The sequence below is a fragment of the Phallusia mammillata genome, chromosome 5, assembly GCF_965637545.1.
Source record: "Phallusia mammillata chromosome 5, kaPhaMamm4.hap1.1, whole genome shotgun sequence".
NCBI lineage: Eukaryota > Metazoa > Chordata > Ascidiacea > Phlebobranchia > Ascidiidae > Phallusia > Phallusia mammillata.
In genome coordinates this window covers 16,534,243-16,549,084 of record NC_137256.1, presented here as the reverse complement: position 1 = coordinate 16,549,084, position 14,842 = coordinate 16,534,243, and the positions used below count along the sequence as shown (strand labels likewise).

General features: G+C 37.0%; 1 protein-coding gene across 2 annotated transcripts; it reads right to left on the bottom strand.

Annotated features, from left to right (window-relative positions):
• Positions 1-1,645: 1,645 nt before the first annotated feature.
• On the bottom strand, positions 1,646-14,824 carry LOC145228183 (uncharacterized). 2 transcript variants are annotated; one of them, XM_080093183.1, is made up of 16 exons: positions 12,433-14,824; positions 12,183-12,289; positions 10,573-10,771; positions 10,251-10,445; positions 9,691-9,830; positions 9,148-9,355; positions 8,276-8,467; positions 7,878-7,925; positions 7,765-7,809; positions 7,302-7,408; positions 6,774-6,984; positions 6,060-6,242; positions 5,552-5,691; positions 5,155-5,371; positions 4,422-4,595; positions 1,646-2,284 (listed from the first exon to the last, which is right to left on the bottom strand). In XM_080093183.1, the coding sequence occupies exons 1-16, from the start codon at positions 12,452-12,454 to the stop codon at positions 2,142-2,144; spliced, it is 2,331 nt and encodes a 776-aa protein (XP_079949309.1). In that variant the 5' UTR covers positions 12,455-14,824; the 3' UTR covers positions 1,646-2,141. The 2 variants fall into 2 exon arrangements, with proteins under 2 accessions (XP_079949309.1, XP_079949308.1); XM_080093182.1 differs by having other exon boundaries at positions 2,217-3,196.
• Between the last annotated feature and the right edge of the window lie 18 nt (positions 14,825-14,842).

The window sequence follows — 14,842 nt, the reverse complement described above, 5'->3', positions numbered from 1 at the left end:
AACTCTGAAATGTTAAGCTGAACAGGTTTTTGATTTTTGTTTTTTGAAAAAATGAGCTAATATTTATTTTTTAATGTTAATAAAAGTACGAATAGAAGCATCCGGCGCACCAATGTCAAAACTGTGGTTTATAGGCTAACGGAGTAGCATTGCGTAACCCATGATGAGCAATGTCTGTCAGTTATGAAAAAGCAAAGAGTAGCCTATTTACATCCACTGCGTACCCCTTAACGCAGTGGTTCTTAACCTTTTTACAACGGCCGAACCCCTACGATATTCTTCACCCTTTGGTCGAACCCCAAAGTTACATCCGGTTTTTAACCCATTTTATTTGAGGGTCATAATTAGTTTTTGTTCAAACTTAGTGGGAACTGTTACTGTTTGTCATTTGGCTAAATTCTGACATAATAATACAAGCAACTTGTTTCATGACTGCTTTAAATCCGGCAATTTTTGCTTTTACCAAAATAAGCATTGTATTTTTAGCATCTGTACACAACCATGAAAAATATGAAGTTTTTGCTGCCAACAAAATTTCGTTGTTTTTCTTTTTACGAACAAACGCGAACAATGCACAGCGAGGAGATCAGTCTTAAGTGTTGATGATGTCATAATCTATATTGTGATACTTGTGGAACCTGTTTTGTTCGCATTGTTCGCACACAATAGGCGTACAAAAAAAGATACACACATACGGTTATTAGGCTGGTAATACTCTTTTTAGTACCACAAAAACTGTTTAGTGTAGTTTAAAACACCCCTGACTCAGTTTAACCTTCCAGTGTTTTGATATTGAGCAAATGCAAATTGCCATTTGTAGCGACTATAGACCCTAAAGTTTAAAAACGAGTATTTGTATTGTACTTTAAAAAGACCTTCGTCGAACCCCTGATTCGGCGTTGCCGCTGCCTTAACGTCTAGTAACATTCATACTGTCAGTTTTATCCACCTATACGTGTATATTATGTTTAACTTCGATTAGCGAAGATGAATCGTGAAGTGAAAAAAAATTAAGTCAAATCCTTAAGTGCGTTATTCTTTTAGGTTGAACATTGTTTCCGCGTTACATCATATTGCAAACTATGTACAACAAACTCATTTCATCCAGAGTATTTTGACACATTAGACCAGAGTTGTAAGTGATGGGGTAGAGATTTTTAGACCGGGTTCGGGTTCGGGCCCGGGTCATTTTATGTTTTGTTTTTTACAAAAAAAGCTTGATTCGATCCGGACTTTATACTTTGTGTTAGTATTTATTAAAATTACTTTTAATTAGCTAAATAGCCAGTTGCTAGACCTGACCTAATGTCAAACGGCCAAAAAACGCGTTGTTCGATGCCAATTGGCTATTGTGTTTGTTGTCTTGGTTTTTCCTGAGGCTTTAAGTATAGGTCTGTCAATCAAACTTTCGGGCCTAAACGGGCTTCTCAAAAAGCAATAAAATTATATTTTGTTTAGTTGCTGTAAAATGCAAAACTAATTTTTGGGTAATATGAAACTATACAAATAACTTCCCGACGCCACCATTTGACAAGTAAGTTATAAGAAAATACATCCTAAACACGTTGGCGTTGAAATTTCAAACAACTTTCATTAAATCTAGAAGCAAAGTTTTAAATAAAAGTACTAATGTTTTTTTTTACATTTTATTGTATGTATTTGCAATTACGCAAAGAGCGAAAACAAGCATTTGACACATAGGTTACATGCACACAAACTAATCAGCCCACAAACTACAAGTCAAAAAATAGGTGCGATTGGAAAATGTTGAAACGGCCGTAACACCATTGCACTTTGTAATGTAAGTGAAAATAAACGATACGGAGAAATTAAATTAAAATATTCTCGCAACACGATTTATATATTTTTATTGCACTTTTGGTGTCTACAATCGAAGAGTGGAGAACATGCCAAAAATCGAAATAATATGTACACAAAATGTCAATGGCTAAAATCCTTTAAGTCAACCGGCTATCCTTTATAGTCAATTTGTTGTTTGCATTTAACCAGCACCAGAAAGATAGCCTCAAATAATGTTTTAATCATACATGGTCATAGGCGCAAGAGTGTATTTTTTAGGACAGCAGTTATTTATTCTGTTGTATTAGCTTTAATGTGGCAAGTTTTAATGTGCATGAAATTTAAATGGTGTCGTATTGGGCCTTATTGGATCTTGATCTGCCAACCATATATGCAATGACCACAATAATCACCAGAACGCCAAGCACTGATCCAACTATGATGGGAATGATGGGGCTCAAGTCGTCGTTGGCACAGTCTTCAGCTATTTGATTGGGGTTTGGGGGTCAAATACGAGTGGAAAATGGGGTTATAAGGTCAAAAGAGGAAAGGTCGCAGAGGCAGAAGAGATATAGGTTTGATTCGGTTTGGTTTGCAATAAAATTATGTGAGAGGAATGAAAGTGGGATAGATTTTAGGTGAAAATAAAATATAAACAAAACAATTTGGTTAATCTTTTGTTACATTTATAGACACATACATTCTTATTCAAGGGTTAAACATTCCTCTTTTTAGTGCAAGCCAAACCAAATTCTACAGTTCTTAACAACACTGTCAAAAATATTCCGGTAAAAATGCTAAAGCTGTCCAGAAATCATAGAAATAGTACATTGGATCGCAAAATATTTTTGGCTGAACAACTATATCTAAACGTTAGCAATTGGTACATATTCAGGACAGTAAATTACGCAGCTACTACACGTGTTATTTGCTCATTTACCCATTTACGTACGTTAGTACAAAATCATTTAAGTATAAAATAATGTAGTTGTTTGGAGGCAAAGCATTCAACCCGAAAATGTGGCCCAATAACGTTTCGTAAACTGTTACTTTAATACTTATTTTGCACTTAATCATTCTAAGTGTGCATGGTCAAAAATGGCCATTGAGGTGAGGGAAAAATTAGGCTGCTCCAAACTTATCTCGTTTGATAGTCGAACGAGCAAATGTGCACACAAAATTTACAAAACAATTGCAAAACACATAAGTTGCAGCCTTAGAATTATCACAAATGTTCGCGGCATCTACATTTGTTGGTACTCGTTGCGCCGCGCCTTGTATTTCCGCACTCCATAGAAGGCCAGCCCAGCCACCAGAGCAAGAGCGGCGACCCCAATCACAGCAACGACAGCAATTTTGCCGGCGCCCCAGCTGTTATCACTCTCACAATTTTGCTCTGCTCAAACAATTGTTTGCGTTATATACAAACATGGCCTCACTGTAGTTGACCTATGCCACAAGAAATTATACAAAATGTGACTTAGTGAAGTGAAGGTGGTAACGTCATTGGTTGGGTAGGTAACTGACGTCATTGACGACTTTCGTGCAAATTTATTTTTCTAAAAAGACCCCGCTGTAAGCTTGCACCTCAACCTTTGGCGAATTAAACAGTATTTACAAGCATACCTCTGGCATAAGCAAACGACGTTGTTGCATGAAATGCCCAATGAAGAACGGAGATCAGTTAAATGCCAAACCATGGTCATTTTTTTGCGATCCATAGTTATAATAGTGGGTGGGTGGCCCTCTAGCGCCATTACGCGACAAAAATAAAGCATAATAGATTTGCACTTAAAAGTAGTTTGGATTGAATTAAAAGTCTATTGCAGGAAAGTTCACGAATAGTGAGATAAATTACATATTTTACAGCCGTCAATAAAACATGGCAGATTTTTACATTATCTTAGAAGAGCACCGTATCCGTCCTTCTTTCGGCATTTTTTACAAATGTAGATTAAGAGCGCGGCGAGGATGACAAAAAACAAGACAATACACACAGTCACAACCGCTATTTCGCCCGTAGAGAGTTTATCCTTTTCCGTCTCACATTCTTCGGCTGTGCGTAGTGGAAAATTAACTCAATTTGATTCTATTTGAATAAGCAACTGAAGATGCCAGTTAGATATATAATTCGTGTAAATTCAGATATATAATTCGTCCACGAAAGGTTGGGAACCACTGGTCTAGTCCATATGCTTTGAATGTATCGAGCACATTTTTAATGCTACAGGGTTATGCTGAACCTTTGAAACTCGTTTTGCCGATGGAATATTTTTGCTGACAACGTGTGGTGATAAACAAAGTTTTAGTCAAAACCTTTGTGATATGTTGGTAACATTTACAAAACGCTTTCTTTCTGCAACGGCTTGGGTCTTACAATGTTGAAATATGTTAGTTTGAAATATTCAAATAGCAATATGAATGACAATGTTGTTTCTGTTCACTCGCACATATGGATAAAATCGCCGCTTGTTTGACAAGTCATTTATCCCGATTAACCGGATTCATCTGTATTTTGCATTACGCTTAGGTTTGAAACAACTTAGAAATCAGCCAATAAAGCTGAATTTCCACCAAATCATATATATGTGAAATCAAACAAATAGTCTTAATAATTTTACCTGCAGCAAATCCACCTGATTCTTCCACTCCAAAGGGCTGAACGTGAACATTGGCGAAAGTAAGCATAGTGTAGTTGAGATGAGCCGTGGTGTTTGCTGTACACTTGTACGAATGACCAGTCTTGGTATCGAACAGCTTCAGGGTGGTGTTGGTCAGAAGTACAGGCATTTTTTCTGTAAAAAAAGTTAAATTTTTCCGTAGGCGGATAAAGGTCAAAGTACATTATTTTAGTAACCAGTCTGCTGCTATGAGTTGTATGGTAGTTTGAAATATTTAATTTTGGGAGATTTTAATTTGGATCTGCGGCTCAGGTTCCCTGTCAATTCTTGAAAGTTTAATCATGGCAACAACAGAAATTTAAACATGGAATAAAAGACGGAACAATATTGTTCAAATATATCTGGTCTAATAAGACGAAATACCACAGGTCAGTTAAATTTCCGTGTGGTTTGTTTCCTTGTTAGGAATCGTAAAGTTTTTTGAAACATTTTATGGTAAGGATCCACCAAAAACGGTTTAGTAACTACTGGTAGAACAAAAATAACCCGTTATACGTAGGTACATATACCCGGTTGATTTAAACAATACAGTACAATGAAAGCAGCTCAATTTCGAATGTAGAGCAGGAGCCACTCTTTTACCGATTAACCTACATAATCTTCAGGCCTCACAGATTACGAACAGATTGACGCATTTCACCGTCTGCTGGATTTTTCGGATAAATCGACATACCTACGTATTCGTGGTTTGGGAAATACATAGACATTGACGGGTCGTATCGGTAGGACACAGCAAACATGTAATAAGTTGCCTTGCTCGTGGAGTCGGTTTTGTTAAAGGAGAAAGTGATGTTCATTCCATTCATTGTAACCACCAAAACGGAAATCTCTTTGCCACAAATGCCACCGTATTTAGTGTCATTGGCTAGAGGTATGAGTGCATGGGCCTCCTGAAATCATATAATTTTGGTGTTACATTGTTCCATAAGGAAACCACTGAATAATGATGCCATTAATCTCAAACACTTCTAAAAGTCACAAATCAGTTTCTCGTTTCAAAAGATTTTTGAATCATTTTTTGTTCTGCTTAACGAAAGTAGAACAAAAACTTATTTAAGTCATTAACTCACTGTGTTGGTGAGGGTACGATAAGTGACGTTAGCATAGAGGGAAAACATGTAGCGGGCACATTCATGCTTTTTCACATCGTTAATACTCCAGTTTCCAGTCTTTGCCATAGGAACCGGTTTGTCGTAATAACACTTTGAGACTGCAGATTTGTTGGAAAATGCATTTATTAACAGATAAAAAGTAACGGTGCAAATATTATTAAACATAAAATAAAAGCATGTCAAAAGCAAAGGTAAGCCATATATTGTGACATATTTTTTATAGGCAATAAAATTCATTACAAAAATGATAAAAGTATTGAGTATTAAATGATATTACATCCCTTGATTTCTTTTGTATGTAATGAATCAAAAACTATTTAGCGAAAACTTGTACCAAATATATAAACTGAATTTGCTACAGCGGGTACTCAATCAAGAATTGATAAAATCATGCCGCACCAAAACAACAAAATACCTAAAAAACGTTTGCTTATTTTGGAATAGTTTGTAGAAAACAGTAACTTACTTCCAGAAAACTTTCCAGATTTGATTCCAAATGCTTGGGTCTTTACACCAGTAATTCGGACTATAACCATTCCGGTGGAATTTACAAGTATATCAGTTTCATGAGAATTACAAGAGTAAGATTCGTTGGTTTTGCTGTTTAGCAACATTAAACTATCCTTCAAATTTGTGACAGGGGTATCAGCTAAAAACAGAAAGGAAATTATGTAAAGCATGTCCCCTAGCATCAATGATGTAATATTTTTTTTTAAAGTTAGCAAACCATGTAACGATATGACAAAAATGTGGTTTTTAGGCAAATTTATTTTAGCTACCACCCAGAATATTTTTCCGATCCGTAGTAAGTTATTGCTAATAACATTTCATCCTGGTGATTTTAATTGCATGTTTACTCGTGAAAGAGTCATTTCAAAATATATTGTGGTCTAATTCGATTCAGTATATTAGCGCAAGAAACTTCGAGAGTTTATCAAAACAATTTTATTCGGTAAATAGTTTAGAGGCACCTTTGAATGTGATCACTATGTACACACACATTCAAATGCGGCTAAAAAGAACACACAATTACTGATGTGAATAAATTTGTATTATTGCTTAAATGCACGCTCCCATTATTCCCAGGAAAGTGCTATAAACATTAATTTGACCTAAAATATATATATTCTACAATCTACATCGAGCTTTTCTCCAAATAAAAAATATATTTTAAGCTTACAAGGGCTTTTTGCATCAGGATATTTGGAAGTAATTTGATAGCTGGCGGCTACAGAGAACAGATAGGCTTGCTTCGTCTTATTATCAACTTTGAAGTTTAATGTAACAGATCGGTTGGTGTTTGGTGCCTTAAAAGTTACCATGGACATGGTGGCATTGCACGTGGCGGTTATGGTTGTGTCGGCTTTCTGGAAGTTGAATGAGATATCCGCCTGGAAACAACATTTATTTGTTTTAACAAGCACATAAGGCTACTTAAAAATGTAAAACAACCGTAAGCAGCAGTAGAGGTCGATATTTATAATAGTACGTATACAGCACTCGCATTTACTGGTACATTTTTTATATTTAGTTTTGATTACGACGTTAATTAAACTTTTTCAGTGTTAAAGCTATTTAGAATGAATTGCGGTTCGTAAAATTTTCGAGTGTTTAACGACTGTTTTATTTCTATCCTTTCAAACACCAGTCATTAAAAAATGATCATTGAAGTTGTTGCTTCTTGAGTTACTGAGGCCATTAATCTTACCATGGTGTCGTTTTTCGTCGTCATGTACTTCAGACGCATTTGCAAACCGATTTGGCCCATGAAACATGTCACATTTTTGTTGGCAGTATCCTTAATGGTGATATTTTCTACAAAGAAAAATCAAGTTACACAAAATTTTAAGAAAATCTGGTTTTTAATTAAACAAGATTTTTAATAAATGGAAAGAAAATAGACAGAAGGATATGCAAATGATAAACATAACCGAACAAATGGTATATTCAAATCTAAGAAAATATGTTACTTCTTCAAATAGATATGTGGATAAAATATTGGTGAAAACCAATAATGTTTATTGTTCAAACATTTTGAAGAAATGATGTTAAATTAATGAAAAAAAATTCAGTTTCAAAACCGGTTCGCAGTAGAAAAAAGGTTGCCGACACCTGACCTAAACTATGACGTCACCGTCGATGGTGTCATAATTGGATTATAATTGACTTACCCACTGTTGGGTCGGTTGCTGGCACATATGGTGGATTAGTTGTAGCTAAAAAGAAACAAAGGTAGAGCACAAGCATTTTTTACACCATGTAACATACACTGAGTATGACTTACGTGTGTGGATCGGGGCAGCTGTCGTTTGCTCTGCAGCGCAGTAATAAGCTGAAACCAGAGAATTTGAAATTTGACGCTCAGGTTAAAACACTTACTTAAATGGGATAGGTTTTCAGTGGTGGGGTCAATTTTTTGTCAGCCGGTTCTATCACAAAAGTCATAATTTTAGTCGGTTCTGTTACAAAAAGTCCATTGACAGTAAGCAGTAATTCTAATCGGTTCGCTGATCTCATAAAAATTCGTGAGACGGTTCTACGGAACCGGTGCGAACCGGCTGAATCCCACCCCTGCAGTTTTTTTAACGGTTATATTTAAATCTTTTGCCTCTTTAAATACATTACACTTTGTCAATAAACTACACACTCTTCTGATCATGCTAGTTTTTGATCAAAACTTACCGCCACTGAATGTGCCATCACCCGATTTATTGAAAGCCTCCCATTGTGTGGCACCGAACGTTAGCTCCAACATACTTGCAGTCGTGTTGACTACACTCAGACTCTGGTCCAAATCGCATTTATATGAGTTTCCCAAGGCAGTCACGTACGCATTCATTTTGGTGCCGGTAACATTCGACATGTCGCCATAATCTGGAGGATATAATTAAAGAGTTCGGTTTTTACCCACTAGTTTCGAATGTCTTTAACTTTTGTACATGCACTAATACAACTTATAGGCAATTAAAATAAAATGACAAACATAGAAATTAGCTGATGCTTTAAAAATCATCTACTTTCTAACAAGATATTTGCGAAACACAAAAACAAAAAACAAAGGAAATTAAAAGTAATATGTCGTAGTGAAGAATATTACTAACTTCGGAACTTAATTACAAGAAAAACGTTTACTATAAGCACTAATAAGTTATAGGTAGCGCAAAGAGCATTCTAAATATTTTAAGCAAATTTTGTTAAAATGCTGACGCTTAGGACTATGAGGGTTAAGGTAGGATTTTTTTACTCTTAACAATAATAAAGTCATCTTACTAACTTAGTTTCTAAGTTTAAATGTAGTTTTCAATCCCATCTTAGATTTGGTCTTACTGTTAATTTAAATGTTCAGTGCTCTTTACTCCATCTACCGGTACTTAGCCACCTTTGCCTGCCGTGAGTTCTTATTTAGTAGCCCTATCGGCCATAGCGGACCAGCTTGTTCTCCTGCTTGTCGCAATTAAAGTTTAGGTGTGCGGGTTCACATTTTGGTAAAAATACCTCAACCGTAAACAGCTAACGGGTAATTACTGAAAGAAAGAAAATGAATAAAAACTTACTTTCGTGATTTTGGAAGTATTTTGCACTGTTATCGTAACTCAACATTACAGAGTCAAGACTATAGTCCTTATTTGTCTGCTTAAATGTCATCGATAGCATGACCATCTTCGCGTTGTCAACGTCCACAATAAGAGTTGCTGTTTTGTCTCCACATGTACCGGTTCCGTTACTGGTTGTTCCTTTTATGGGTATACTTGTCTCGATCATCTGTGGTCAGCACATTAGTTAGTTAAAGGTTTTTATAAAGCTATTTCCTTCTCCTAACAGCCATAAAACACTTTTAAACCAGGATACGACCCAAAATTAAGTTGTTATTTTTTTGGTTTGGTCGCCGATATAGAAGGCTTTCGGTAACTGACCTTGCAAATAACTGAATTTATTGGAAAGTGCCTTAATTTTTTGCCAATTGTGTTTCTGGTGATCAGCCATAGACTTTTATCTACCCTGTGTTATTAGGGTGTTTGTTACCAAACAACAGCCAATTAAGTTATATTTATTTCCTTTACATTATTGTATAAATAAACATGTATCTGCCTTATTACATTTTGTGACACGTCGAGGTATTTCAAGTGCAATGTGATGGTCGAGTCAACTCGAAGACACGTTTTCTTGTCTTTATCAGTGATCGTCCACTTCCCTTGATCTGCTTTCACAGCAGGTTGATCCCGCCAGCATTTCTTTTCTGCTCGAAAAAACATATACCTAAGTTTTTGGTGGAAAAACATTATAAAAGTCTTTGTCGATTTTGGCTTAGCATAGCGATTGGTAATTAAACCAATGTGGAAGGACGAATGTCGGCTAGACAACTTAATACGGGTTTTGACTTGTTACAGTGGGTACACCAATATAAATTAAAATAAATGGCTTGTTGAGCAAAAATAGCCAATCGTTACATTCCACACGTTTGTACAACAGCAAAACCGTAACAGTTACGTAAGCAAATCATCAAGAGGCACATGTGTGGATACCTCACACGTCTTTTTACCGAAAAAGTAGCCGTATTATTTTGTAACAGTGGACACATGTAGTTATTGATTTATATGTACAAAACTAGAATGTATAATATACATGCAACTAAAAGCAGACATGTGGGGAAAAATACCTTCAGCTGATTTAGCTTTCATCATAAACGATTGAAGTTTACTGACATTGACCAAACGAAGATAAACCATGGTCATATCGGTGGTGTTCGATGTTAGCGCAATCTGCGATTCCATTGAGCAGCTGTACGAGCTACCAACAGGCGTTTGTAGCAACGACAGTTTGCTTGCTGTAGCTGACACGTCAGATCCATTGACTGAAAGGTACAACATTACACTTTGATTCAAATATCCAAGAAACGACATAATAACTCAAATGTTTAAGGCCTATCGTGCTTATACTTCTGAATGTTTCAGGAAAAAAACTTAGAAGTACACTTTTACTTGTTGATTTGGGAAAGGTGGTCTCATCAACAACGAAGATTAGAGTGACATCAGTCATTTTAAAATCGGTATCATCTTTTGTGAATGTAACCATGAGGTTAACGTTGCGTTTAGGTTGTGACCAAGTGACAACAAAACTGGAGACATTCTTGCATGATGCTGACGTCACAGTAGCGTTCTTTTCGAAGTCGAACATTGCCTGTGTATGTAATAGATCAGGGGCGTGCAACTGTTTATCGCAGTGGGCCACAACTTACAGTTTTAATGATGCTGGGGGCCAGACAATAAAGCAACACATATCTTTTTAAACAGCTTATTTAATAGCAGAGCGCACACAATCAAGTTACTGTTTGATCAATGGGAGATATCTGCTAACCTTTTCGTAGAATAAATGTCAATATATTTACTGCACCTATAAATCATGTTAATAAATCATTGCTAGAAAGGCAGTTCTGTCATAATGCACACTATGATGCATCAATGGGAATATGTCGTCACAGTGGATAAAACCTCATCACGGTGTGACGTTTTATAAAGTCAAAAATACCAGTGATGGTGTACAAATAGCAACATTCCATGCTCTAGCAGTAAAAAGTATTCATAATTATAGAGTACTTTGAAGTCTGCGCGGGCCACGAAAATAGGTGTCGCGGGCCGGACACTGGCCCGCGGGCCGTATGTTGCACGCCCCTGTAATAGATGGTGTGTCAAGGTATGTATATCCTATTATAACGCATTAATCAAATTTTGTCTTTGTTTCTTGCGCCTAGTTAACTGTGAGTAACGCGACGATGCCTATTACTTGAACTAAATTAATAATGCAGTGTAATATTTGTCACTTATTTAGCAGCGGTGGAATTTAACTTTTTTGTCAGTCGGTTCTATTACAAAAGTTATATTTTTTAGCCAATTGTGTTACAAAAAGTACATTGACAGTAACCAGTAATGCTAACCGGTTCGCTGATCTCATAAAATTTCGTGAGGTGGTTTTATAGGACCGGTGCGAACCGACTGAATGCCACCACTGTCAATTAGGCTATGTCAGAGTCGAACCGGAACTGAACCCGTGAACCGATTTGAGCGGTTAATTTCATTAAACCCGAACCGAACCGGAACTGCTAATTACGATTTTCTAAAAATCCGAACCGGAGTTGAACCTCGTATTTTGTTTGGCGTTGGACCCGAACCGGAACTGAATCAGTAAAAAATGCAGTCTGTTTTATATAAATAACTTATATATATTTTTTCAAAACAGCGCACTAAAGAATACGCGAGATAACAGTTATAGGGGGTGTCAAAAATAACATTGTACGGCCAAAATTCTTTTGGAGTTTGATAAAGCCACGCAGATGATGGGTAGAATTAAATTAAAACGAATAAAAATTTGAACCTGTTTAAAAACCGCAAACCGGTTCGGACCGGATCATTTGCCCAAACCGGAACAAAACCCGAACCCGAAAATACACATTTTTAAAAACCTGAACCGAACCCGAACCCGAACCCTTAAAAACAAAACCAAGTGAGCCCGAACCGAACCTGAACCCATATGACAAGCCGTTCGACTCCCTGTATGTCACAGAAAATTGCATGAATTCCTAACACACACTTACGCTGCCTACACTGGATGCATTTGCGGTGGTGTTGTATGTAGCTCGGAATTGAATACCCATTGTAGCCATAAAGCATGTATCGTTTCCGCTTTTTGCTGTCCATTCATCTGTAAGTTTATTTAATAAGGTTAGGACAATTCATAACGACCTGCCTGACGCATAGTTACACATTTCTATTAAGCATAGAGAAAACAATTAAACAAAAAGTTTTCGTTTTTAGCTGTTCAATGACGAAACATTTTGAGCTTACTTATTGTTGGTTCGTCGCTCATTCCCGAGGCTGAAAATACAAGATGCAAAGTAAATACAAATACAAGTGAGACACATTTTAACAACAATCTATGCAAAACGGGGTCTTCAATGCACAATTTTATGCGAATTACGGCTAGCAATGCACTATTATACGATCCTCGAGCTGCCTGTTATATTCCAAGTTAATTGAATCTTTTTTTGTTAAATCTTTTTTTAAATTAAAATCAGTTTTCGATTTGACGAAAAGCTACAGAGATAGGATTAGAACTCACAACCTTGTGACACAAGTCGTTGGCGCTATAACCACTCAGCCGTCTTGGCATTTTACAAATTGACAATTTTCACCAACTGGAGAGCTATAACGCGAATTTGACAAACTGGAGAGCTATAACGTGGGTTCTAACACTGTTGTACTTTTCGCAATAATAGAACTATTTATCATTCCAGTTTGAATTGTTGCAAGAAACCTCGGGGAACCCTTTTAGTCAGGGAGTCGAACCGGAACTGAACCCGTGAACCGCGAACCGGTTTGAGCAGTTAATTTCATTAAACCCGAACCGAACCCGAACCGCTAATTACGACTTTCTAAAAACCCGAACCGGAGTTGAACCCCATATTTTGTTTGGCGTTGGACCCGAACCGGAACCGAACCAGTAAAAAATGCAGTCTGTTTTATATTTTGCGATTTTTTTCAAAACAGCGCACTAAAGAATACACGAGATAACACTTATATAGCTTGTCAAAAATATCAGTGCATGGGCAAAATTCTTTTGGAGTTTGATAAGGCCAGATAGATGATGGAAAGAATTAAATTAAAATCGAATAAAAATTTGAACCGGTTTAAAAACCGCAAACCGGTTCGGACCAGATAATTTGCCCAAACCGGAACAAAACCCGAAAATATACATTTTTAAAAGCCTGAACCGAACCCGAACCCTTTAAAACTAAACCAAGTGAAACCGAACCGAACCTGAACCCATATGACAAGCGGTTCGACTCTTTGCTTTTAGTTCACGGAAAGTCGGAAACCATGTGGGTGTCGCACCTCTGGTTAAAGAGTTCGACTTAAAAAGCAATCATTTTTTGTCCCGGGATAGAATTTTTTGCTAAAATTGTCCGAGATTCCCGGGGTCCCAGAATCCCGGGAAAGAAACCCTAACGCAGACTGAATTGTAATTTAGTTTCGTAAGGTCACTCATTTGTGTGACTAATTTTTACTTATAGGCCTACACTCGCAAGATCTGATATTTCATAAGATGGTAGAAATACTACAAGCTCCTTGCGGTCCCTCTGAAATCGCTTGACGGACCCCAAAGGGACCGCGGACCCCAGTTTGAGAACCGCTGCTGTAACTAGTGACGGTTTGCTGATCTCACAAAATTTCGTGAGACGGTTCTGTAGAACCGGTGCTAACCGGCTGAATCCCACCACTGGCTGTTTTGTTATGGAGGCATGATGGTTTAATAAAATGACATCACAATACTCTAATGTGACGTCATATGCCCGGCGCATTCTTTACCCGCGTCCGAAGTCTCCCCGGTCTTCCCGATGAGACGAGCCCAAATTTCGTATGGTAAATCTTAGTGATGTTGAGTAAATTAACTTAATTAGTCAGCAAGCACATATGAAAACTGCCTAATGTATTTCTATACACGTATTTTTAACACAAGCAAATGAAAACAAACCTAAATTTCTGAGTAAGAAAACATTGCATTACACGTCTACCGGACTGTAAAAATAAATTTTGGGTGCCACCATTTACCACTTTGCTTAGCCTATGTTATACCCAAGTTTAAAAAACAGTGGCCCATTTATTGTATTAGCTACAACCTACAAGCTAACAAAACATATGATAAGTTAAGTTAAATAAATGCCGAGATCGAATGCCTTAAATTTAGGCATTCCGATAATGCAGTACAAAGACAACAGGGTAGGCTAGCACAGGTCGCAAACATCTAGCTGCTTTCAAATTTACTTTCTACTACGCCTGCCTTGACTTTGCATGTACCATCCGGTCTTAGTTTCCTTTTCTGGCAATACTGATTCGTAAAACAAGTTAAACTGATCTGTTTTATACGCCATTAGTCGAAGTTTCAGGTAGTTTTTCTTTCAAAGTTTCTGACTGGACTTTGGTCTAAGCCATCGCATGACACTTTCTTCTTGATTAAGGACATTTTGTATGGACGTCGCCAGCGCGCACCGTTGGTCAAGTTGGTTTCGAGTCCGCAATTTTTAAAGTCACACAAAAAAATGCTTCCGATTTAAACCGTTTAATAGCAAAACAATTTGAGCTTACTTATTGTCAGGTCGTTGCTTGCTCGGGAAGCTGTATGAAGCTTTTGCATAGCACGACACTACATTAAGTAGCAACCAGCAATTGAAGCGCGGTTTGAGCGAACGAATTCCGT